A 26,306-nucleotide genomic window follows, 5' to 3' on the forward strand; every position below is an offset into this window, starting at 1 on the left:
ATACATATTTACATATTTAGACATATACATATATATATACATATTTAGACATATACATATATATATATATATACATATTTAGACATGCACATATGCATACATATTTACATATTTAGACATATACATACATATACATATTTAGACATATACATATATATACATATTTAGACATATACATACATATACATATTTAGACATATACATACATATACATATTTACATATTTAGACATATACATACATATACATATTTAGACATATACATACATATACATATTTACATATTTAGACATATACATACATACATATACATATTTAGACATATACATACATATACATATTTACATATTTAGACATATACATACATATACATATTTACATATTTAGACATATACATATATATACATATTTAGACATATTCATACATATACATATTTAGACATATACATACATATACATATTTAGACATATACATACATATACATATTTAGACATATACATACATATACATATTTAGACATATACATATATATACATATTTAGACATATACATACATATACATATTTAGACATATACATACATATACATATTTAGATATATACATACATATACATACATATACATATTTAGACATATACATACATATACATATTTAGACATATACATACATATTTAGACATATACATACATATACATATTTAGACATATACATATATATACATATTTAGACATATACATACATATACATATTTAGACATATACATACATATACATATTTAGACATATACATACATATTTAGACATATACATACATATACATATTTATACATATACATACATATACATATTTAGACATATACATACATATACATATTTAGACATATACATACATATACATATTTAGACATATACATACATATACATATTTAGACATATACATACATATTTACATATTTAGACATATACATACATATACATATTTAGACATATACATACATATACATATTTAGACATATACATATTTAGACATATACATACATATACATATTTAGACATATACATACATATACATATTTAGACATATACATATATATTCATATTTAGACATATACATACATATACATATTTAGACATATACATACATATACATATTTAGACATATACATACATATACATACATATACATATTTAGACATATACATACATATACATATTTAGACATATACATACATATTTAGACATATACATACATATACATATTTAGACATATACATATATATACATATTTAGACATATACATATTTAGACATATACATACATATACATATTTAGACATATACATACATATACATATTTAGACATATACATACATATACATATTTAGACATATACATATATATACATATTTAGACATATACATATATATACATATTTAGACATATACATATATATACATATTTAGACATATACATACATATACATAATTACACACACACATATATATATATATATACATATTTAGACATGTATATGTATGTGTCTCTATGTTAAAGCCCTTTGCCAACTCCTGTGGGTGTCATGGGCTGAGCTGAAGCAAAATAACAAATTTGTATCACTCGCTGTATTGGGAAGACGGTACATTAACTATTTAGGGTCATATAAGTTATGTAAATCAGATGCCTGAGGGATAAGATTGTAGTTTGTTTGGTGACACTCACCGAGGTCTGAATGCGCCGAAATTCCCCCTCTCTCTTCAGCTTGTACTGATCTATCTCTGCTGTCGCCTCTTCTTTTGCTTGTTTTAGTCTTTTGTTTTTTCCTGTAGAGAAGTAAATAAGGTATATCAATTACTGCTCATTCCCTGCTAGGGTCTCAGTGTACTAATGACAATGACATGTTTATGTGCTCATTCCCTGCTAGGGTCTCAGTGTACTAATGACAATGACATGTTTATGTGCTCAGTCCCTGCTAGTGTCACAGTGTACTAATGACAGTGACATGTTTATGTGCTCAGTCCCTGCTAGTGTCACAGTGTACTAATGACAGTGACATGTTTATGTGCTCAGTCCCTGCTAGTGTCACAGTGTACTAATGACAGTGACATGTTTATGTGCTCAGTCCCTGCTAGGGTCTCAGTGTACTAATGACAGTGACATGTTTATGGGCTCAGTCCCTGCTAGGGTCTCAGTGTACTAATGACAGTGACATGTTTATGTGCTCAGTACCTGCTAGGGTCTCAGTGTACTAATGACAGTGACAAGTTTATGTGCTCAGTCCCTGCTAGGGTCACAGTGTACTAATGACAGTGACATGTTTATGGGCTCAGTCCCTGCTAGGGCTACAGTGTACTAATGACAGTGACATGTTTATGTGCTCAGTCCCTGCTAGGGTCACAGTGTACTAGTGACAGTGACATGTTTATGTGCTCAGCCCCTGCTAGGGTCACAGTGTACTAATGACAGTGACATGTTTATGTGCTAAGTCCCTGCTAGGGTCACAGTGTACTAATGACAGTGACATGTTTATGTGCTCAGCCCCTGCTAGGGTCACAGTGTACTAATGACAGTGACATGTTTATGTGCTCAGTCCCTGCTAGGATCATAGTGTATTAATGGAAGTGACATGTTTATGTGCCCAGTCCCTGCTAGGGCCACAGTGTACTAATGACAGTGACATGTTTATGTGCTCAGTCCCTGCTAGGGTCATAGTGTACTAATGACAGTGACATGTTTATGTGCTCAGTCCCCGCTAGGGCCACAGTGTACTAATGACAGTGATATGTTTATGGGCTCAGTCTCTGCGAGGGTCACAGTGTACTAATGACAGTGACATGTTTATAGGCTCAGTCCTTGCTAGGGCCACAGTGTACTAATGACAATGACATGTTTATGTGATCAGTCCCTGCTAGGGTCAGAGTGTACTAATGACAATGACATGTTTATGTGCTCAGTCCCTGCTAGGGTCACAGTGTACTAATGACAGTGACCATGTTTATAGGCTCAGTCCATGCTAGGGTCACAGTGTACTAATGACAGTGACATGTGTATGTGCTCAGTCCCTGCTAGGGCCACAGTGTACTAATGACAGTGACATGTTTATGTGCTCAGTCCCTGCTAGGGCCACAGTTTACTAATGACAGTGACATGTTTATGTGCTCAGTCCCTGCTAGGGCTAAAGTGTTCTAATGACAGTGACATGTTTATGTGCTCAGTCCCTGCTAGGGCTAAAGTGTTCTAATGACAGTGACATGTTTATGTGCTTAGTCTCTGCTAGGGCCACAGTGTACTAATGACAGTGACATGTTTATGTGCTCAGTCCCTGCTAGTGCCAGAGTGTACTAATGACAGTGACATGTTTATGTGCTCAGTCCCTGCTAGGGGCCCTCTGAGTGTCCTCTTTACCTCCCCCCTTACAGACTGACCCTCTAAATGCCCTCTGTATCTGCCCCACCTTCTTATATTATGTATACAAATATCAGCTGCACCATTATCCAGCTACAGCCTGTACCTTGCTGCTGTTTATACTCTAAACATACAGAGAACAAAGCCGATAGCTTAACCCCTGCAGACAAACATCCCACTACATTATGCTCCTATTTAGCTTAGAAATGAGTCTGCATATTGATAATCACAGCTAGCTGGTGTCCCCTACTCTTTTCTTTATTTAAAAATGGAGTTCTCTTATAAGTCAAGAAACACGATTAGAAAAGTACAGCTTCTCCCATAGCAAATCCCTAAATAAGACAAAAGGTCCGTCTAGAAGACAAAAAAGAAGAGGCGCTTGCTTGTGTATATCAGCTATATACCGACAGGTAAATGGCTCAGTATAATCACAAAATGAGCAGCACCCAGTTGTGCTATTAGAGGCAGACTGGAGTCTCACAGCGCTCCAGATCGCTGACACCGTGGCACGAGAGACCCAAATACAGCATTCTTCAGATGAGAACAGCGCCTGCTCAGCTCAATCCCAAAGGATGTCACAAAGCACCAGATCTGGCTGGTACACAATGTGTGGTGATCAAAAACGATCAGGCAGTGCGAAGTGATAGGTAAAAACACACTTTAATAAAATGGTAAATAAAACAATGTAGCACTCATAAGTGCATCAGTGTGATACACTACGCGTTTCTCGGTCCACTGACCGTTTCATCAGGCATACAAACCTATTACTTCGCAAACTATTTAAATCTATCTGAACCAATCGGATAATACAAATTTCCGATCTGTTGATGAGTGAGTTTCCTGTGGAGGAGTCAGGCTGCAAGTCACGCAGCATCAGACCGAAGTTCGATTGAAGCTGCCCCAGCCCTTTTCCATAGGCGGAGATTTCTGGACTCTCGTGCCGGAAAGCCTGCGTGTGCCAGGCCACCAGGGCTTAGAGGAAGAACCTGCTACCCAGACACTCGATAAGCGCCATATCACACGCACTGAAAGCTGTGAAACAGCGGAGCAGCAACACTTCACAAGGTTTCACTCTAGGAAAAATCCAGAGCCGCCAACAGGATACTCCCCCCACCGTTGCTGCATGAGGGGGGGACTGTGCAGATCTTTTTTGGCTTGAAAGACGACCTTGGAGCACTATCGAATTGGCGATTAGCCACATGTTACCACCTCTGACCACGCCATAAGGCTACACAGCTGTCAAATTGAAGGCTGGGCCTCCCTAAGACGAGGGCACAGTGGAGACTGGGTAAGTGTAAGCTGAAGGCCTGGTACCCTTCAATTGTGGATAACGCATCTCCTCACTGTTAGCTTTTGGTGGTAATGTTTCTGGCACCCGCGGAGCTCATGGAGGGCACATCAACCCCAGTAGCTCTCTGCATTTGTCAGCGTGGGTTTCTGCTGCCTATTGTAACACAGAATAAACCTGCTATACATGCAAGCTGAACCCGGAATGTTATCTCAGCAAAACTGTGAGTAACCATTTGGTATCTTTTCTCTGCCGAAATCTGTTTCCCCACTGCATAACCAGTTCACCGGAGTCCTGTTTTATTGAAATTCACATAAAACATACTTTCTCCATACTCCGGCACCTGTTAGCCTGGCTTCACCTTCATATTCCTGGAGCTACACTCTACACCTTTGCTAGCATGAAAAGAAATTAGAAAGCCAGGAGGGTTTATAATGACTGCCGAGTCCCCAGTGTTTTGCAAATAATCAGTAGTGGGGTCAAGGCTCCCCTTTTCTTCACACACCTGAAAGGAGAAGGGAAAAGGAAAAAAAGGAAAAAAGAGAAAGATTAAGGCTCTTGCAGACTGTGGGCCATAGGACATATTGTACCTAGATTTGTTAACTTGTTAAGATAATTGTTTTGTTGCTAAGACTAATGATTGAGTAATATCTATGGTAGAGTATATATATTTGTATAGATGCATCCGGGAATAGAAATTAACCTTACTACAAATTGAGTTTGTTGTATAAAGTTATCTATAGAGGTTATTAGTCTTCATGAGTGCATAGTAAAACCAAGCACTTTATTTATTTATAGGCTCTATTTAGTTAATAAATGGAACTAACCAGTTAAACTAATTGTGCTCTGGAATAAAGATATCTAAATAATATAGGCATTATAGTTAACTAAGTATTTATGATTCATCTGCTGTAATGATAGGAAATTCATAAGAAAATGAACTAGATAGAGGTATTAAGGTTATACACTCTACCCTCGCCCTAACTGAGGAAACTAGAAAGATAGAAGGATCCTTAATAAACCAATACAATCTCATGGATAGCCAGTATACCTAACAAGCAAACGGGGACAAGGCCTCCTTTATTATCCCCATGTAGCACAAGGCCCAGCTAATTACAGGCTGTAGGCTATACTGTCCCTGGGTCTGGGAGTGTGATGGGGGAATTGTATATATGCTATGGGTCTGGGAGTGTGATGTGGAATTGTATATATGCTATGGGTCTGGAGTGTGATGGGGAATTGTATATATGCTATGGGTCTGGGAGTGTGATGGGGAATTGTATATATGCTATGGGTCTGGAGTGTGATGGGGAATTGTATATATGCTATGGGTCTGAGAGTGTGATGGGGAATTGTATATATGCTATGGGTCTGGAGTGTGATGGGGAATTGTATATATGCTATGGGTCTGAGAGTGTGATGGGGAATTGTATATATGCTATGGGTCTGAGAGTGTGATGGGGAATTGTATATATGCTATGGGTCTGAGAGTGTGATGGGGAATTGTATATATGCTATGGGTCTGAGAGTGTGATGGGGAATTGTATATATGCTATGGGTCTGGAGAGTGATGGGGAATTGTATATATGCTATGGGTCTGGAGTGTGATGGGGAATTGTATATATGCTATGGGTCTGGAGTGTGATGGGGAATTGTATATATGCTATGGGTCTGGGAGTGTGATGGGGAATTGTATATATGCTATGGGTCTGGAGTGTGATGGGGAATTGTATATATGCTATGGGTCTGGGAGTGTGATGGGGAATTGTATATATGCTATGGGTCTGGGAGTGTGATGTGGAATTGTATATATGCTATGGGTCTGGGAGTGTGATGGGGAATTGTATATATGCTATGGGTCTGGAGTGTGATGGGGAATTGTATATATGCTATGGGTCTGAGAGTGTGATGGGGAATTGTATATATGCTATGGGTCTGAGAGTGTGATGGGGAATTGTATATATGCTATGGGTCTGGAGTGTGATGGGGAATTGTATATATGCTATGGGTCTGAGAGTGTGATGGGGAATTGTATATATGCTATGGGTCTGAGAGTGTGATGGGGAATTGTATATATGCTATGGGTCTGGAGTGTGATGGGGAATTGTATATATGCTATGGGTCTGGGAGTGTGATGGGGAATTGTATATATGCTATGGGTCTGGAGTGTGATGGGGAATTGTATATATGCTATGGGTCTGAGAGTGTGATGGGGAATTGTATATATGCTATGGGTCTGAGAGTGTGATGGGGAATTGTATATATGCTATGGGTCTGAGAGTGTGATGGGGAATTGTATATATGCTATGGGTCTGGAGTGTGATGGGGAATTGTATATATGCTATGGGTCTGGAGTGTGATGGGGAATTGTATATATGCTATGGGTCTGGGAGTGTGATGGGGAATTGTATATATGCTATGGGTCTGGAGTGTGATGGGGAATTGTATATATGCTATGGGTCTGGGAGTGTGATGGGGAATTGTATATATGCTATGGGTCTGAGAGTGTGATGGGGAATTGTATATATGCTATGGGTCTGGAGTGTGATGGGGAATTGTATATATGCTATGGGTCTGGGAGTGTGATGGGGAATTGTATATATGCTATGGGTCTGGGAGTGTGATGGGGAATTGTATATATGCTATGGGTCTGGGAGTGTGATGGGGAATTGTATATATGCTATGGGTCTGAGAGTGTGATGGGGAATTGTATATATGCTATGGGTCTGGAGTGTGATGGGGAATTGTATATATGCTATGGGTCTGAGAGTGTGATGGGGAATTGTATATATGCTATGGGTCTGGAGTGTGATGGGGAATTGTATATATGCTATGGGTCTGAGAGTGTGATGGGGAATTGTATATATGCTATGGGTCTGGAGTGTGATGGGGAATTGTATATATGCTATGGGTCTGGGAGTGTGATGGGGAATTGTATATATGCTATGGGTCTGAGAGTGTGATGGGGAATTGTATATATGCTATGGGTCTGGAGTGTGATGGGGAATTGTATATATGCTATGGGTCTGGGAGTGTGATGGGGAATTGTATATATGCTATGGGTCTGGGAGTGTGATGGGGAATTGTATATATGCTATGGGTCTGGGAGTGTGATGGGGAATTGTATATATGCTATGGGTCTGGGAGTGTGATGGGGAATTGTATATATGCTATGGGTCTGGGAGTGTGATGGCGAATTGTATATATGCTATGGGTCTGGGAGTGTGATGGGGAATTGTATATATGCTATGGGTCTGGAGTGTGATGGGGAATTGTATATATGCTATGGGTCTGGGAGTGTGATGGGGAATTGTATATATGCTATGGGTCTGGGAGTGTGATGGGGAATTGTATATATGCTATAGGTCTGTTCTGTGTTTACCGCCATTAGTATTTTTACAAAGTAAACCTAGCTGAGGCTGGGTTTAGAGAAACAACTCCATCCAAGGTTGAAGCTGACATTGTACAAATTATATACAGAGGAACTAAGAGCCGTTAAAAAACAACCACATTTAGAATTCATCTTCTGCCCTGTTGATTTGAATAACTCAAAAACTTTATCTCAACAATGGTAGCAAAAAAGAGAAGCGCAAGACACCGGATCTCTGTGCAGCGTTAAAAACACCTTTAATCAACTCCTAACATAAAGTAATACGCTCACAAGATAAAAACATATATGCGCATTTAGTGCGTTAATGAGCACAAACATATATCACCATGTATCCTGTTCTCATAAGTTCTGTTCTTGTTCTTTAAGGATCCCCGAAGTAATCTTGTAATGTCCGTATATGAAATAACAGGTGATAATGTAAATAAGTCCCAAATATAACAAAATAGAACTTACTGATATCTTTTCAGAGGAGAGGTAACCCTCGGCTTTCTCGCACCCTGTATGTTCAAATAGTAGGGTACGGAAGCCTCACTGGGACCTGATTGCTCCTAGAGCGGATACAAACTGAGAAACTGAAACAGTTTCGTTCCTTAATCGGCAGAACTTTTTCAAGAGTCTGTAGCTTGTAACCTGTGCAGTATTTTTATACACCTAAACCTTCTCATTAACACTCCCATATCCAGTGCAGCAGAGGCCGCCAGATTTACTGTGTGAAAAAGACCATCGTTCTCAATATTACAACTCTTATTCAACTGATACTCGCTATTTTTCAAAGCTTATTTGTAAATAGATGCTCATATAGGTATACAGTGAGAGGTATTAACTACTAGCTGAATAGTTTACATAAAAAAATACACAATTGGTGTATCTATGACAATAATTCCTTCTTATGATCATATTAAAATTTCATATTCTTAAAACACATTAAAACATAATACATAAAAATAGAAAATACATAATATATTCACAATAAAAAGGGGGTTCTAATAAAACTATTGCAAAATGACAATAATTTATATACATTTAAACAGACACTACATAGGGTATATAGATACCTAGAAAGATCAATCATAGTATCCCCAACCTATATCTCAACAATTAAAGCTGTCATAACTGGTCTTAACTTAATTTCACTTGATTCACTCCCTCCACATTTATTTTTTCCCCTCACTTTATTTTTTACACAATTATTATTATTATTATTTTTATAGTAGAGCACCTTTCACTCAATAAGCACGTACAGTAGTTTATTTTTTTTTCTCCTCTCACTGTTTATGGATAAATTCCTGAAATCACCTTCTTACACTAAGAACCTAACTCCAGTTATGGCCGCGAAACACAGAGAAAGAAAGAATAAGAATTCAGTAGAAACCCTAGTTGATATACATTCTTAACTAGGAAACATTGCACAACTAATTTATTCTATAGACACTCAAGTCTTGGTTGACAATATCTTAGAGGCCTTAAATCCCAAACTTGAAATGCTTAAGACTGAGATTAAACATGAAATTTCAACTTTAACCAGTGAGGTTAGACAATTCTCCAAGAGGATTCAGGAGGCTGAACAGATAATTTCTGATCTAGAAGATTTGACCATAAGACAAGTCTAAACTGGAAAGCAATAATATCTCCATTATTAAGTTACAGAACAAAATTGAAGACCTTGAAAATCGTTCCAGAAGGAACAATATTAGAATAATAATGGTTCATGAAAATAAACAGAATGAAGACCTTGTTAGGCTTGTCTCCATCACTATTCCACAGCTTTTAAATATACCCAGTCCTGACTCCCCTATAGTGATTGAAAGAGCTCATAGAATGGGGAAAGTTCCACCTAGTGATGGGGGGAAGCTTAACTCAAGGCCCATCATTGCCAATTTTTTGAATTTCCAGCATAAAGCAATGATTATGCAATACAGTATATCAGCAAAAATCAACCATTTTTTTCTAGACAGTACTAAAATACTTTTATTTCAAGACTTTTCCTATGAAACATCACTAAAAAGGAAGGACCTAGCCTCAATTTGTAGTAAACTGATTAAAGCAGGACATCAGGCTATGATATTGTACCCAGCCACTCTAAGAATTACTATAAATGGTCAAAACTATCCTTTTGAATCAGCTAAAGAGGCATAGAAATGTATTATGGATCAAAAGATCTCTCTAGTTTAAGGTTGTTGGGATGTCTGGGCTCTACATAAGGCTATCATTATTTGGTCCCTTGATGAGGTACATGAAAAATGGTTTCTTTTACTCCAGATGGGGTAATATATTTGGTCTGTTTTTTTTATGAGATTATTTTTTGCTATCTAAATTTACTCCCGATTTTAAAATCGATAAAAGAAGACATGAAGAATTGGCAAAACCTTTCTATTTCCATGTCAGGACGGATTGCGTTATTTAAGATGGTCCTGCTTCCAAAGATTCCATATGTGCTGCAGAATGTAACCGTCCTACTTAAAAGCAAAGATATTAAAGGATTAATTATTACAATATTTCATATGGCAGAACAAGAGGCCCAGAATTTCTATTGAAAAATTGTTTCTATCTAGGAAATTTGGAGGCTTAGCCCTCCCAAATCTGAAAATGTACAACTTAGTATTTTTGAGCCGTATTGTTATAGATTGGATTCTAAATATGGATTATTTCACAAATAAGTTTAGAAATTCTACCCAGTGGCCCTCATCCATTGCAGTCCTAGGTCAGTTCTGATCCAGGTGAAACAAATTAAAACTATTTATACTGTAGTATAAGTGTGGAGAAAAATGGGAACAATGCTAAACTTTAACCCTAATATACCCAAATTCCAAACAATTTTAGAAAACCCAGAGTTCCAGGGAGGAACACGGGCATTAGTATTCCAAAATTGGGGACAATTAGGATTAATCTATATGAGCCAGCCGGTAGACTATCAACTACATTGTATTAAATCTTTTGACTCCCTAAAACAAGAATTTAAAATAGACAACAAAGATTTCTTTGCCTACCTCCAAACTCAACATTACTTATTTAAAGGGACAGGCTAGTCAAAATTAAACTTTCATGATTCAGATAGGGCATGCAATTTTAAACAATTTTCCAATTGACTTTTATCATTAAATTTGCTTTGTTCCCTTGGTGGTATTTTTGAAAAGCTACACCTAGGTAGGCTCAAACTGATTTCTAAACCGTTGAAAACCACCTCTTAGCTTAGAGCATTTTGAAAGTTTTTTACAGTTAGACAGTACTTGTTCATGTGTGTGTCATATAGATAACATTGTGCTCACTCCCGTGGAGTTATTTAAGAGTCTGCGTTGGTTGGCTAAACTGCATGTCCATCAAAAGCACTGAGATAAGGGGCAGTCTGCAGAGGCTTAGATACAAAGTAATCACAGAGGTAAAACATATATTAATATAACTGTGTTGGTTATGCAAAACTGGGGAATGGGTAATAAAGGAATTATCTATCTTTTTAAACAATAAAAATTCTGTTGTAGACTGTCCCTTTAAATTAGTTTCTGAGCATGGGTGGAGATGGACCTGGGGTAAAATTGATAATTGGTTGCTTCTAGCTAAGAATGGATTGTTATCAGTTTCACCAGGGTATGAATGATTAGTTTCACGGAAAGGTGAACTAAATCTAGTGGCCATTGCAAATAAATGGGATATTTTTTTTCCAGAGAGTGATATAGATCCAGCTCTCATAACCCAATCCCTAGCTGCATCTTTTTTATACAACTCTATCAATGTCATGGCGAGAATCCCACTTAAAATTGCTAAAACCAAACTTTTTATACACCATTAAAAGGGCATAATGAATGCTCGAAATGCGCTTTACCAGAAGCTGACCTAGTACATATGCTGTGGTCGTGTCCCAAGATTGGACAGCTAAGGTCAAAGGTGGAATTTTGGGTTACAAGGGTCCTAAAGATCAACCCAGTGGATTTTACACTTGCAAGAATAATTGTTCTTAAAGGGGCAACCCACCCACATGAATATGACAAAATTGTTAACAATATCATTTTAGTAGTGAGGAAGCTAATATTCAAATGGAATAATTCTAATAATAATATTCTAATGGAATAATAATTCTAATAATAATATTCTGGAGCTTGAGGGCCCATGTTTCTGGTGAGCCTGCAGCGCTTGAATTTTGTGTGGTATGGAGCTTAAAAGCACCATATCGCACGCACAAGCCGGTTGTTTGAAAACTTGTAATGGCTGCGCTTTAGGGGGTTAAATAACGCAACTTTTGTTGCGTTCGTTAATTTCCCTATAGCACGTATAACTCGTTATCTAGGTGTAAGTGAATTATAGTGATATATAAGCATGGACACTATGATATACTATTGATTTATTCTAATAAAAATAATTCCTTTAGCTTGTGCCCATTGGTGCCATTTGTGAATCTATGTTCCTATCTGAAATGATAGAAACCAATATGGATCTATTTCTAGGTGACTAAATAAATGATCAAGTGCGATTAAATCAACCTAAAAAAATGTGGTGGTGCTCTATGTGTAGTAGAATATAACGGTCAAATGTATGAGTTAAAAAGCTGCCATAATGGTCGATGGTCTCAACGAGAATATGGATATGGCAGCTTTTTAACTAGATGTTAGCATTTATTGTTGCATTTACACAAATATTGTTTCAAATAAATATCCCTACAATTCATTTTAGCACTTGCCACACACCATATATGGCATCACATATAGGGGCCAATCTGTCAAGCTCCAAAAGGAGTTTGACGGAACATGTTTCTGGCGAGTCTTAAGACTCGCCAGAAAAAAGCAGTTATGAAGCAGTGGTCTAAAGACCGCTGCTCCATAACCTGTCCGCCTTCTCTGAGCAGGGGGACAGGAATCACCACAATTCAACCCGATCAAGTAGGATCAGGTTGAGTGACACCTCCCTGCTGGCGGCCGATTGGCCGCGAGTCAGCAGGGGGCAGCGTTGCACCATCAGCTCTTGTGAGCTGCTGGTGCAATGTTAAATGCGGAGAGCGTATTGCTCTCCGTATTCAGCGAGGTCTTGCGGACCTGATCCGCACTGTCGGATCAGGTCCACAAGACCTTTGTTAAATAGGGGCCATAATATTAACACATACATTTGACCGTTATATACTACTACACATAGTGCAACACCACATTTTTTTTAGGTTGATTTAATCGCACTTGATAATTTATTTAGTCACCTAGAAATAGATCCATATTGGAACATAGATTCACAAATGGTACCAATGGGCACATCATAAAGGAATTATTTTTATTAGAATAAATCAATAGTATATCATAGTGTCCATGCTTATATATCACTATAATTCCTTTATTTTTTAGCATTTGACATATAATAAAATCCCACCATATATGTTATTAGTCATGATGCAAATATACCTTTAGTTTTTTTAGCCAATCGATATGACAGATGTGTGAGTTCAATCAATATATAGAGCCTACCTCCGTTGGGTGTTAAAGTGGATATTTTGAGTTATTAGTAAAAATATTGATCACATATAGCAATCTGTTTTTCCATTAACCTGTCATATATATTTTTATAAATATCCCGTCCTAATTAGAATCACTATTATCTTTTTTATGACAGTCAACGGTTATATAGTGTGTTTGACTGATCATTAAGTGATTTGCTTCATATATATCTCTATATAATTGTGAACTGTGCATTCTGTTGCTATGTTGCTGTCTATGTTTAGATAGTTACGAGTTTTTCGTTATGAGCTATGCGGTGCTAACGAGCAGTTTTTTCTAACCGCTCACTTACCTGCAGCGCTGGTATTACAGGTTTTTACAAACCCGGCGTTAAAAGGCAAGAAGTGAGCGTAGAGGAAAATTAAGCTCCATACCGCATTCAAATACCAGCGCTGCTTAAGTCAGCGGTGAGCTGGTCGTATGTGCTCATACACAATTTCCCCATAGACATCAATGGGGAGAGCCGGCTGAGAAAAAGTCTAACACCTGCCAAAAATCAGCGTAAAGCTCCGTAACGCAGCCCCATTGATTTCTATGGGGAAACCAAATTTATGTTTACACCTAACACCCTAGAATGAACCCCGAGTCTAAACACCCCTAAACTTACACTTATTAACCCCTAATCTGCTGCCCCCAACATCACCGACACCTATATTATACTTATTAACCCCTAATCTGCTGCTCCGGACACCGCCACCACCTATATTATACTTATTAACCCCTAATCTGCTGCCCCCAACATCGCCAACATCTACATTATATTTATTAACCCCTAATCTTACGCCCCCAATGTCGCCGCAACCTACCTACATTTATTAACCCCTAATCTGCCGCCCCCAACTTCGCCGCCACTATATTAAATGTATTAACCCCTAAATCTAAGTCTAACCCTAACCCTAACACCCCCTAACTTAAATATAATTTAAATAAATCTAAATAAAATTACTATCATTAACTACATTATTCCTATTTAAAACTAAATACTTACCTATAAAATAAACCCTAAGATAGCTACAATATAACTAATAGTTACATTGTATCTAGCTTAGGGTTTATTTTTATTTTACAGACAAGTTTGTATTTATTTTAACTAGGTAGAATAGTTATTAAATAGTTATTAACTATTAAATAACTACCTAGTTAAAATAAATACAAATTTACCTGTAAAATAAAATCTAACCTAAGTTACAATAACACCTAACACTACACTATAATTAAATAAATTCCCTACATTAAATACAATTAAATACATTAATTAAATTAGCTAAATTACAAAAATAAAAAACACTAAATTACAGAAAATAAAAAAAACAAATTACAGATCTTTAAACTAATTACACCTAATCTAATAGCCCTATCAAAATAAAAAAAGCCCCCCCAAAAGAAAAAAAACCATAGCCTAAACTAAACTATCAATAGCCCTTAAAAGGGCCTTTTGCGGGGCATTGCCCCAAAGTAATCAGCTCTTTTACCTGCAAATTTTTTTTACAAACAACCCCCCCAACAGTAAAACCCATCACCCACACAACCAACCCCCCAAATAAAATAATAACTAAAAAAAACTAAGCTCCCCATTGCCCTGAAAAGGGCATTTGGATGGGCATTGCCCTTAAAAGGGCATTTAGCTCTATTGCAGCCCAAATCCCTAACCTAAAAAATAAACCCACCCAATACACCCTTAAAAAAACCTAACACTAACCCCCTGAAGATCGACTTACAGTTCTGAAGACCGGACAAGGAAGCGGCAGAAGTTTTCATCCAACCAAGCCGAAGTCCTCAACGAAGCCGGGAGAAGTCTTCATCCAAGCCGGGCGAAGTGATCCTCCAGACGGGCAAAAGTCTTCATCCAGACGGCATCTTCTATCTTCATCCATCCGACGCGGAGCGGGTCCATCTTCAAGACATCCGACACGGAGCATCCTCTTCATCCGGAGTCTTCTTACTGAATGACGGTTCCTTTAAATTACGTTATCCAAGATGGCGTCCCTTAGATTCCGATTGGCTGATAGAATTCTATCAGCCAATCGGAATTAAGGTAGAAAAAATCCTATTGACTGATGCAATCAGCCAATAGGATTGAAGTTCAATCCTCCAATCAGCCAATAGGATTGAGCTCGCATTCTATTGGCTGATTGGAACAGCCAATAGAATGCGAGCTCAATCCTATTGGCTGGTTAATAATATTTAAATAGTGTTTGCGAGGGGGGAGTGCGGTGGTTTAGTGGTTAATATGTTTATTATAGTGGCTGCGACGTTGGGGGAGGCAGATTAGGGGTTACTAAATGTAGGTAGGTTCCGGCGACATTGGGGGAGGGAGATTAGGGGTTAATAAATATAATGTAGGTGGCGGCGATGTCCGGAGTGGCAGATTAGAGGTTAATTAGGTTAGGGGTGTTTACACTCGGGGTTCATGTTAGAGTTTAGGTGTAAACATAACTTTAGTTTCCCCATAGGAATCAATGGGGCTGCGTTACTGAGTTTTACGCTGCTTTTTTTGCAGGTGTTAGACTTTTTCTCAGCTGGCTCTCCCCGTTGATTCCTATGGGGAAATTGTGCACAAGCACGTACGACCAGCTCACCGATGATTTAGGCAGCACTGGTATTGGAATGCTGTATGGAGCTCAATTTTGCTCAACGCTCACTTCTTGCCTTTTAACGCCGGGTTTGTAAAAACCCGTAATACCAGCGCTGTAGGGAAGTAAGCGGTGAGAGAAAACTGCTCGTTAGCACCGCATAGCCTCTAACGCAAAACTCGTAATCTGGCCGCTTGTAATTTGTTTTATATTTTCTTGAAATTTATTGGTTTTTATTTGTGATTCAGCTAATTTAATTTAATTGTATTTAATTATATTTAATTTAGGGAAATAATTTAATTATAGTGTAGTGTTAGGTGTAATTGTAACTTAGGTTAGGTTTTATTTTACAGTTACTTTTGTATTTATTTTAGCTAGGTAGTTATTAAATAGTTAATAATTATTTAATAACTATTCTACCTAGTTAAAATAAATACAAACTTGCCTGTAAAATAAAAATAAACCGTAAGCTAGCTACAATGTAACTATTAGTTATATTGTAGCTAACTTAGGGTTTATTTTATAGGTAAGTATTTAGTTTTAAATAGGAATAATTTAGTTAATGATAGGAATTTTATTTAAATTATATTTAAGTTAGTAGGGGTTAGGGTTAGACTTAGATTTAGGCGTATAATAGTGGCGACGTTGGGACGGCAGATTAGAGGTTAATAAGTATAATGTAGGTGGCGGAAGATTAAGGGTTAATAATATTTAACTAGTGTTTGCGAGGCGGAAGTGTGCCGGTTTAGATGTTAATATGTTTATTATAGTGGCGGCGATGTCCAGAGCGGCAGATTAGGGGTTAAAATTTTTTTTATAGTGTTTGCGATGCGGGAGGGCCTCGGTTTAGGGGTTAATAGGTAGTTTATGGGTGTTAATGTACTCTTTAGCACTTTAGTTATGAGTTTTATGCTACAGCTTTGTAGTGTAAAACTCATAACTACTGACTTTAGAATGCGTTACGGATCTTGTCGGTAGAGGGTGTACCGCTCACTTTTTGGCCTCCCAGGACAGACTCGTAATACCGGCGCTATGGAAGTCCCATAGAAAAAAGAGTTTACGAAGTTTGCGTTAGTCGGTTTGCGGTAATACCAAACAAGTGTGCGGTACACCTATACCTGCAAGACTCGTAATAGCAGCGGGCGTAAAAAAGCAGCGTTAGGACCTGTTAACGCTGCTTTTTTACCTTAACGCACAACTTGTAATCTAGCCAATTGTTTTTAACATGTAATGTGTTATATTCCTATTGGGTGCTTCCATTCATAAAAAAGAATCCTGTTACCTTAAGTGATATTTACAAACTACACTCTCTGTTCAGAAAGGGAACATAGCTGTTACTAATTAGTAACATTGTTGCTATTAATGAGGTAGGAAGTTTTTATTATCTGATTGGTTCAGGTAGATTTAAATAGTTTGCGAAGTGATAGGTTTGTATGTCTGATGAAGAGGTCAGTGGGCCGAGAAACGCGTAGCGTATCACACTGATGCACTTATGAATGCTACATTGTTTTATTTACCATTTTATTAAAGTGTGTTTTTACCTATCACTTCGCACTGCCTGATCGTTTTTGATCACCACACATTGTGTACCAGCCAGATCTGGTGCTTTGTGACATCCTTTGGGATTGAGCTGACCAGACGCTGTTCTCATCTGAAGAATGCTGTATTTGGGTCTCTCGTGCCACGGTGTCAGCGATCTGGAGAGCTGTGAGACTTCAGTCTGCCTCTAATAGCACAACTGGGTGCTGCTCATTTTGTGATTATACGGAGCCATTTACCTGTCTGTATATAGCTGATATACACAAGCAAGCGCCTCTTCTTTTTTGTCTTCTAGACGGACCTTTTGCCTTATTTAGGGATTTGCTCTGTGAGAAGCTGTACTTTTCTAATCGTGTTTCTTGACTTATAAGAGAACTCCATTTTTAAATTAAAGAAAAGAGGAGGGGACACCAGCTAGTTGTGATTATTAATATGCAGACTCATTTCTAAGCTAAATAGGAGCATAATGTAGTGGGGTGTTTGTCTGCAGGGGTTAAGCTATCGGCTTTGTTCTCTGTATGTTTAGAGTATAAACAGCAGCAAGGTACAGGCTGGAGCTGGATAATGGTGCAGCTGATATTTGTATACATAATATGAGAAGGTGGGGCAGATACAGAGCGCATTAGAGGGTCAGTCTGTAAGGGGGGAGGTAAAGAGGACACTCAGAGGGTCAGTCTGTAAGGGGGCAGGTACAGAGGGCACTCGGAGGGTCAGTCTGTAAGGGGGCAGGTACAAAGGGCACTCAGAGGGTCAGTCTGTAAGGGGGAGGTAAAAAGGACACTCAGAGGGTCAGTCAGTAAGGGGACAGGTACAGAGGGCATTAGAGGGTCAGTCTGTAAGGGGGGAGGTAAAAAGGACACTCAGAGGGTGAGTCTGTAAGGGGGGAGGTAAAGAGGACACTCAGAGGGTCAGTCTGTAAGGGGGCAGGTACAGAGGGCACTCAGAGGGTCAGTCTGTAAGGGGGAGGTAAAAAGGACACTCAGAGGGTCAGTCAGTAAGGGGACAGGTACAGAGGGCATTAGAGGGTCAGTCTGTAAGGGGGGAGGTAAAAAGGACACTCAGAGGGTCAGTCTGTAAGGGGGGAGGTAAAGAGGACACTCAGAGGGTCAGTCTGTAAAGGGATGGGTACAGAGGGCACTCAGAGGGTCAGTCTGTAAAGGGGCAGATACAGAGGGCACTCAGAGGGTCAGACTGTAAAGGGGCAGATATATAGGGCACTCAGGGGTCAGTCTGTAAGGGGGCAGGTACAGAGGGAACTCAGAGGGTCAGTCTGTAAGGGGGCAGGTACAGAGGGCACTCAGAGGGTCAGTCTGTAAGGGGCAGGTACAGAGGGTCAGTCTGTAAGGGGTCAGGTACAGAGGGCACTCAGAGGGTCAATCTGTAAGGGGCAGGTACAGAGGGCACTCAGAGGGTCAGTCTGTAAGGGGCAGGTACAGAGGGCACTCAGAGGGTCAGTCTGTAAGGGGGAAGGTACAGAGGGCACTCAGAGGGTCAGTCTGTAAGGGGGCAGGTACAGAGGGCAATCAGAGGGTCAGTCTGTAAGGGAGGAGGTACAGAGGGCATTCAGAGGGTCAGTCCGTAAGGGGGCAGGTACAGGGGGTACTCAGAGGGTCAGTCTGTAAAGGGCAGGTACAGAGGGCACTCAGAGGGTCAGTCTGTAAGGGGCAGGTACAGAGGGCACTCAGAGGGTCAGTCTGTAAAGGGGAAGGTACAGAAGACACTCAGAGGGTCAGTCTGTAAGGGGCAGGTACAGAGGGCACTCAGAGGGTCAGTCTGTAAAGGGGAAGGTACAGAGGACACTCAGAGGGTCAGTCTGTAAGGGGCAGGTACAGAGGGCACTCAGAGGGTCAGTCTGTAAAGGGGAAGGTACAGAGGACACTCAGAGGGTCAGTCTGTAAAGGGGAAGGTACAGAGGGCACTCAGATGATCAGTCTGTAATGGTGGCAGGAACAGAGTGCAACCAGAGGGTCAGTCTGTAAGGGGGCAAATACAGAGGGCCCTCAGAGGGTCAGGCTGTAAGGGGGGCAGATACAGAGGCCACTTAGATGATCAGTCTTTAAAGGGGGCAGGAACAGAGGGCACTCAGAGGGTCAGTCTATAAGGGGGCAGGTACAGAGGGCACTCAGAGGGTCAGTCTGTAAAGGGGGCAGGTACAGAGGGCACTCAGAGGGTCAGTCTGTAAAGGGGGCAGGTACAGAGGGCACTCAGAGGGTCAGTCTGTAAGGGGCAGGTACAGAGGGCACTCAGAGGGTCAGTCTGTAAGGGGGCAAGTACAGAGGACACTCAGAGGGTCAGTCTGTAAGGGGGCAGGTACAGGGGGAACTCAGAGGGTCAGTCTGTAAGGGGGCAGGTACAGAGGGCACTCAGAGGGTCAGTCTGTAAGGGGGGCAGGTACACATCAGTTTGTAAGGGGGCAGGTACAGAGGGCACTCAGAGGGTCAGTCAGTAAGGGGGGAGGTAAAGAGGACACTCAGAGGGTCAGTCTGTAAGGGTGCAGGTACAGAGGGTCAGTCTGTAAGGGGGCAGGTACAGAGGGCACTCAGAAGCTCAGTCTGTAAGGGGGCAGGTACAGAGAGCACTCAGAAGGTCAGTCTATAAGGGGGCAGGTACAGAGGGCACTCAGAGGGTCAGTCTGTAAGGGGGCAGGTACAGAGGGTCAGTCTGTAAGGGGGCAGGTACAGAGGGCACTCAGAGGGTCAGTCTATAAGGGGGCAGGTACAGAGGCTACTCAGATGGTCAATCTGTAAGGGGGCAGGTACAGAGGGCACTCAGAGGGACAGTCTGTAAGGGGGCAGGCACAGAGGGTCAGTCTGTAAGGGGGCAGATACAGAGGGCACTCAGAGGGTCAGTCTGTAAGGGGGGCAGGTACAGAGGGCACTAAGAGCATCAGTCTGTAAGGGGGCAGGTACAGAGGGCACTCAGAGGGTCAGTCTATAAGGGGGCAGGTACAGAGGGCACTCAGAGGGTCAGTCTATAAGGGGGCAGGTACAGAGGGCACTCAGAGGATCAGTTTGTAAGGGGGGCAGGTACAGAGGGCACTCAGAGGGTCAGTCTGTAAGGGGGCAGGTACAGAGGGCACTCAGAGGGTCAGTCTGTAAGGGGGCAGGTACAGAGGGCACTCAGAGGGTCAGTCTGTAAGGGGGAAGGTACAGAGGGCACTCAGAGGGTCAGTCGGTATGGGGGGAGGTACAGAGGGCACTCAGAGGGTCAGTCTGTAAGGGGGAAGGTACAGAGGGCACTCAGAGGGTCAGTCTGTAAGGGGGCAGGTACAGAGGGCACTCAGAGGGTCAGTCTGTAAGGGGGCAGGTACAGAGGGCACTCAGAGGGTCAGTCTGTAAAGGGGCAGGTACAGAGGGCACTCAGAGGGTCAGTCTATAAGGGGTCAGGTACAGAGGGCACTCAGAGGGTCAGTCTGTAAGGGGCAGGTACAGAGGGCACTCAGAGGGTCAGTCTGTATGGGGGGAGGTACAGAGGGCACTCAGAGGGTCAGTCTGTATGGGGGGAGGTACAGAGGGCACTCAGAGGGTCAGTCTGTAAGGGGGGAGGTACAGAGGGCACTCAGAGGGTCAGTCTGTAAGGGGTCAGGTACAGAGGGCACTCAGAGGGTCAGTCTGTAAGGGGCAGGTACAGAGGGCACTCAGAGGGTCAGTCTGTATGGGGGGAGGTACAGAGGGCACTCAGAGGGTGAGTCTGTAAGGGGGAAGGTACAGAGGGCACTCAGAGGGTCAGTCTGTAAGGGGGAAGGTACAGAGGGCACTCAGAGGGTCAGTCTGTAAGGGGGCAGGTACAGAGGGCATTCAGAGGGTTAGTCTGTACGGGGGCAGGTACAGAGGGCACTCAGCGGGTCAGTCTGTAAGGGATCAGGTACAGAGGGCACTCAGAGGGTCAGTCTGTAAGGGGCAGGTACAGAGGGCACTCAGAGGGTCAGTCTGTAAGGGGGAAGGTACAGAGGGCACTCAGAGGGTCAGTCTGTAAGGGGGCAGGTGCAGAGGGCATTGAAAGGGTCAGTCTGTAAGGGGGGAGATATAGAGGGCACTCAGATGTTAGTCTGTAAGGGGGGAGATACAGAGAGCACTCAGAGGGTCAGTCTGTAAGGGAGCAGATACAGAGGGCAATCAGAGGGTCAGTCTTTAATGGGGGAGATACAGAGGTCACTCAGAGGGTCAGTCTGTAAGGGGGCAGATACAGAGGACAATGAGAGGGTCAGTCTGTAAGGGGGGAGGTATAGAGGGCATTCAGAGGGTCAGTCCGTAAGGGGGCAGGTACAGGGGGCACTCAGAGGGTCAGTCTGTAAGGGGCAGGTACAGAGGGCACTCAGAGGGTCAGTCTAAAAGGGGGAAGGCACAGAGGGCACTCAGAGGGTCAGTCTGTAAGGGGGAAGGTACAGAGGGCACTCAGATGATCAGTCTGTAATGGTGGCAGGAACAGAGTGCAACCAGAGGGTCAGTCTGTAAGGGGGCAAATACAGAGGGCACTCAGAGGGCCAGTCAGTAAAGGGGCAGGTACAAAGGGCACTCAGAGGGTCAGTCTATAAGGGGGCAGGTACAGAGGGCACTCAGAGGGTCAGTCTGTAAAGGGGCAGGTACAGAGGGTCAGTCTGTAAGGGGGCAGGTACAGAGGGCACTGAGAGGGTCAGTCTGAATGGGGGGCAGGTACAGAGGGCACTCAGGGGTCAGTCTGTAAGGGGGCAGATACAGAGGTCACTCAGAGGGTCAGTCAGTAAGGGGGGAGGTAAAGAGGACACTCAAAGGGTCAGTCTGTAAGGGTGCAGGTACAGAGGGCACTCAGAGGGTCAGTCTGTAAGGGGGCAGGTAAAGAGGGTCAGTCTGTAAGGGGGCAGGTACAGAGGGCACTCAGAGGGTCAGTCTGTAAGGGGTCAGGTACAGAGGACACTCAGAGGGTGAGTCTGTAAGGGGGCAGGTACAGAGGGCACTCAGAGGGTCAGTCTGTAAGGGGGCAAGTACAGAGGGCAATCAGAGGGTCAGTCTGTAAGGGAGGAGGTACAGAGGGCATTCAGAGGGTCAGTCCATAAGGGGGCAGGTACAGGGGGTACTCAGAGGGTCAGTCTGTAAAAGGCAGGTACAGAGGGCACTCAGAGGGTCAGTCTGTAAGAGGCAGGTACAGAGGGCACTCAGAGGGTCAGTCTGTAAAGGGGAAGGTACAGAAGACACTCAGAGGGTCAGTCTGTAAGGGGCAGGTACAGAGGGCACTCAGAGGGTCAGTCTGTAAAGGGGAAGGAACAGAGGACACTCAGAGGGTCAGTCTGTAAGGGGCAGGTACAGAGGGCACTCAGAGGGTCAGTCTGTAAAGGGGAAGGTACAGAGGACACTCAGAGGGTCAGTCTGTAAAGGGGAAGGTACAGAGGGCACTCAGATGATCAGTCTGTAATGGTGGCAGGAACAGAGTGCAACCAGAGGGTCAGTCTGTAAGGGGGCAAATACAGAGGGCCCTCAGAGGGTCAGGCTGTAAGGGGGGCAGATACAGAGGCCACTTAGATGATCAGTCTTTAAAGGGGGCAGGAACAGAGGGCACTCAGAGGGTCAGTCTATAAGGGGGCAGGTACAGAGGGCACTCAGAGGGTCAGTCTGTAAAGGGGGCAGGTACAGAGGGCACTCAGAGGGTCAGTCTGTAAAGGGGGCAGGTACAGAGGGCACTCAGAGGGTCAGTCTGTAAGGGGCAGGTACAGAGGGCACTCAGAGGGTCAGTCTGTAAGGGGGCAAGTACAGAGGACACTCAGAGGGTCAGTCTGTAAGGGGGCAGGTACAGGGGGAACTCAGAGGGTCAGTCTGTAATGAGGCAGGTACAGAGGGCACTCAGAGGGTCAGTCTGTAAGGGGGGCAGGTACACATCAGTTTGTAAGGGGGCAGGTACAGAGGGCACTCAGAGGGTCAGTCAGTAAGGGGGGAGGTAAAGAGGACACTCAGAGGGTCAGTCTGTAAGGGTGCAGGTACAGAGGGTCAGTCTGTAAGGGGGCAGGTACAGAGGGCACTCAGAAGCTCAGTCTGTAAGGGGGCAGGTACAGAGAGCACTCAGAAGGTCAGTCTATAAGGGGGCAGGTACAGAGGGCACTCAGAGGGTCAGTCTGTAAGGGGGCAGGTACAGAGGGTCAGTCTGTAAGGGGGCAGGTACAGAGGGCACTCAGAGGGTCAGTCTATAAGGGGGCAGGTACAGAGGCTACTCAGATGGTCAATCTGTAAGGGGGCAGGTACAGAGGGCACTCAGAGGGACAGTCTGTAAGGGGGCAGGCACAGAGGGTCAGTCTGTAAGGGGCAGATACAGAGGGCACTCAGAGGGTCAGTCTGTAAGGGGGGCAGGTACAGAGGGCACTAAGAGCATCAGTCTGTAAGGGGGCAGGTACAGAGGGCACTCAGAGGGTCAGTCTAAAAGGGGGCAGGTAAAGAGGGCACTCAGAGGGTCAGTCTATAAGGGGGCAGGTACAGAGGGCACTCAGAGGATCAGTTTGTAAGGGGGGCAGGTACAGAGGGCACTCAGAGGGTCAGTCTGTAAGGGGGCAGGTACAGAGGGCACTCAGAGGGTCAGTCTGTAAGGGGGCAGCTACAGAGGGCACTCAGAGGGTCAGTCTGTAAGGGGGAAGGTACAGAGGGCACTCAGAGGGTCAGTCTGTAAGGGGGAAGGTACAGAGGGCACTCAGAGGGTCAGTCGGTATGGGGGGAGGTACAGAGGGCACTCAGAGGGTCAGTCTGTAAGGGGGAAGGTACAGAGGGCACTCAGAGGGTCAGTCTGTAAGGGGGCAGGTACAGAGGGCACTCAGAGGGTCAGTCTGTAAGGGGGCAGGTACAGAGGGCACTCAGAGGGTCAGTCTGTAAGGGGGCAGGTGCAGAGGGCATTGAAAGGGTCAGTCTGTAAGGGGGGAGATATAGAGGGCACTCAGATGTTAGTCTGTAAGGGGGGAGATACAGAGAGCACTCAGAAGGTCAGTCTGTAAGGGAGCAGATACAGAGGGCAATCAGAGGGTCAGTCTTTAATGGGGGAGATACAGAGGTCACTCAGAGGGTCAGTCTGTAAGGGGGCAGATACAGAGGACAATGAGAGGGTCAGTCTGTAAGGGGGGAGGTATAGAGGGCATTCAGAGGGTCAGTCCGTAAGGGGGCAGGTACAGGGGGCACTCAGAGGGTCAGTCTGTAAGGGGCAGGTACAGAGGGCACTCAGAGGGTCAGTCTAAAAGGGGGAAGGTACAGAGGGCACTCAGAGGGTCAGTCTGTAAGGGGGAAGGTACAGAGGGCACTCAGATGATCAGTCTGTAATGGTGGCAGGAACAGAGTGCAACCAGAGGGTCAGTCTGTAAGGGGGCAAATACAGAGGGCACTCAGAGGGTCAGTCAGTAAGGGGGAAGGTACAAAGGGCACTCAGAGGGTCAGCCTATAAGGGGGCAGGTACAGAGGGCACTCAGAGGGTCAGTCTGTAAAGGGGCAGGTACAGAGGGTCAGTCTGTAAGGGGGCAGGTACAGAGGGCACTGAGAGGGTCAGTCTGTATGGGGGGCAGGTACAGAGGGCACTCAGGGGTCAGTCTGTAAGGGGGCAGATACAGAGGTCACTCAGAGGGTCAGTCAGTAAGGGGGGAGGTAAAGAGGACACTCAAAGGGTCAGTCTGTAAGAGTGCAGGAACAGAGGGCACTCAGAGGGTCAGTCTGTAAGGGGGCAGGTAAAGAGGGTCAGTCTGTAAGGGGGCAGGTACAGAGGGCACTCAGAGGGTCAGTCTGTAAGGGGTCAGGTACAGAGGACAGTCAGAGGGTGAGTCTGTAAGGGGGCAGGTACAGAGGGCACTCAGAGGGTCAGTCTGTAAGGGGGCAGGTACAAAGGGCACTCAGAGGGTCAGTCTATAAGGGGCAGGTACAGAGGACACTCAGAGGGTCAGTCTGTAAGGGGGCAGGTACAGAGCACACTCAGAGGGTCAGTCTGTAAGGGGGCAGGTACAAAGGGCACTCAGAGGGTCAGCCTGTAAGGGGGCAGGTACAGAGGACACTCAGAGGGTCAGTCTGTAAGGGGGCAGGAACAGAGGGCACTCAGAGGGTCAGTCTGTAAGGGGGCAGGTACAGAGGGCACTCAGAGGGTCAGTCTGTAAGGGGGGCAGGTACAGAGGGCACTAAGAGCATCAGTCTGTAAGGGGGCAGGTACAGAGGGCACTCAGAGGGTCAGTCTGTAAAGGGGGCAGGTACAGAGGGCACTAAGAGCATCAGTCTGTAAGGGGGCAGGTACAGAGGGCACTCAGAGGGTCAGTCTATAAGGGGGCAGGTACAGAGGGCACTCAGAGGGTCAGTCTGTAAGGGGGGCAGGTACAGAGGGCACTCAGAGCGTCAGTCTGTAAGGGGGCAGGTACAGAGGGCACTCAGAGGGTCAGTCTATAAGGGGGCAGGTACAGAGGGCACTCAGAGGGTCAGTCTGTAATGGGGCAGGTTCAGAGGGTCAGTCTGTAAGGGGGCAGGTACAGAGGGCACTCAGAGGGTCAGTCTGTAAGGGGCAGGTACAGAGGGCACTCAGAGGATCAGTCTGTAAGGGTACAGGTACAGAGGGCACTCAAAGGGTCAGTCTGTAAGGGGGGAGATACAGAGGGCACTCAGATGTTAGTCTGTAAGGGGCAGGTACAGAGGGCACTCAGAGGGTCAGTCTGTAAAGGGGCAGGTACAG

General features: G+C 43.5%; 1 protein-coding gene across 1 annotated transcript in view; it reads right to left on the reverse strand.

Annotated features, from left to right (window-relative positions):
* ATP6V1G3 (ATPase H+ transporting V1 subunit G3) overlaps window positions 1-26,306 on the reverse strand; it is a 41,735-nt gene that overhangs the window by 9,844 nt on the left and 5,585 nt on the right. Inside the window, exon 2 of the mRNA XM_053693804.1 lies at window positions 1,719-1,819. Within this exon, the coding sequence (XP_053549779.1) occupies window positions 1,719-1,819 (101 nt within the window). The remainder of the gene's footprint in view (window positions 1-1,718; window positions 1,820-26,306) is intronic.

Source organism: Bombina bombina, chromosome 10 (assembly GCF_027579735.1).
Source record: "Bombina bombina isolate aBomBom1 chromosome 10, aBomBom1.pri, whole genome shotgun sequence".
Classification (NCBI taxonomy): domain Eukaryota; kingdom Metazoa; phylum Chordata; class Amphibia; order Anura; family Bombinatoridae; genus Bombina; species Bombina bombina.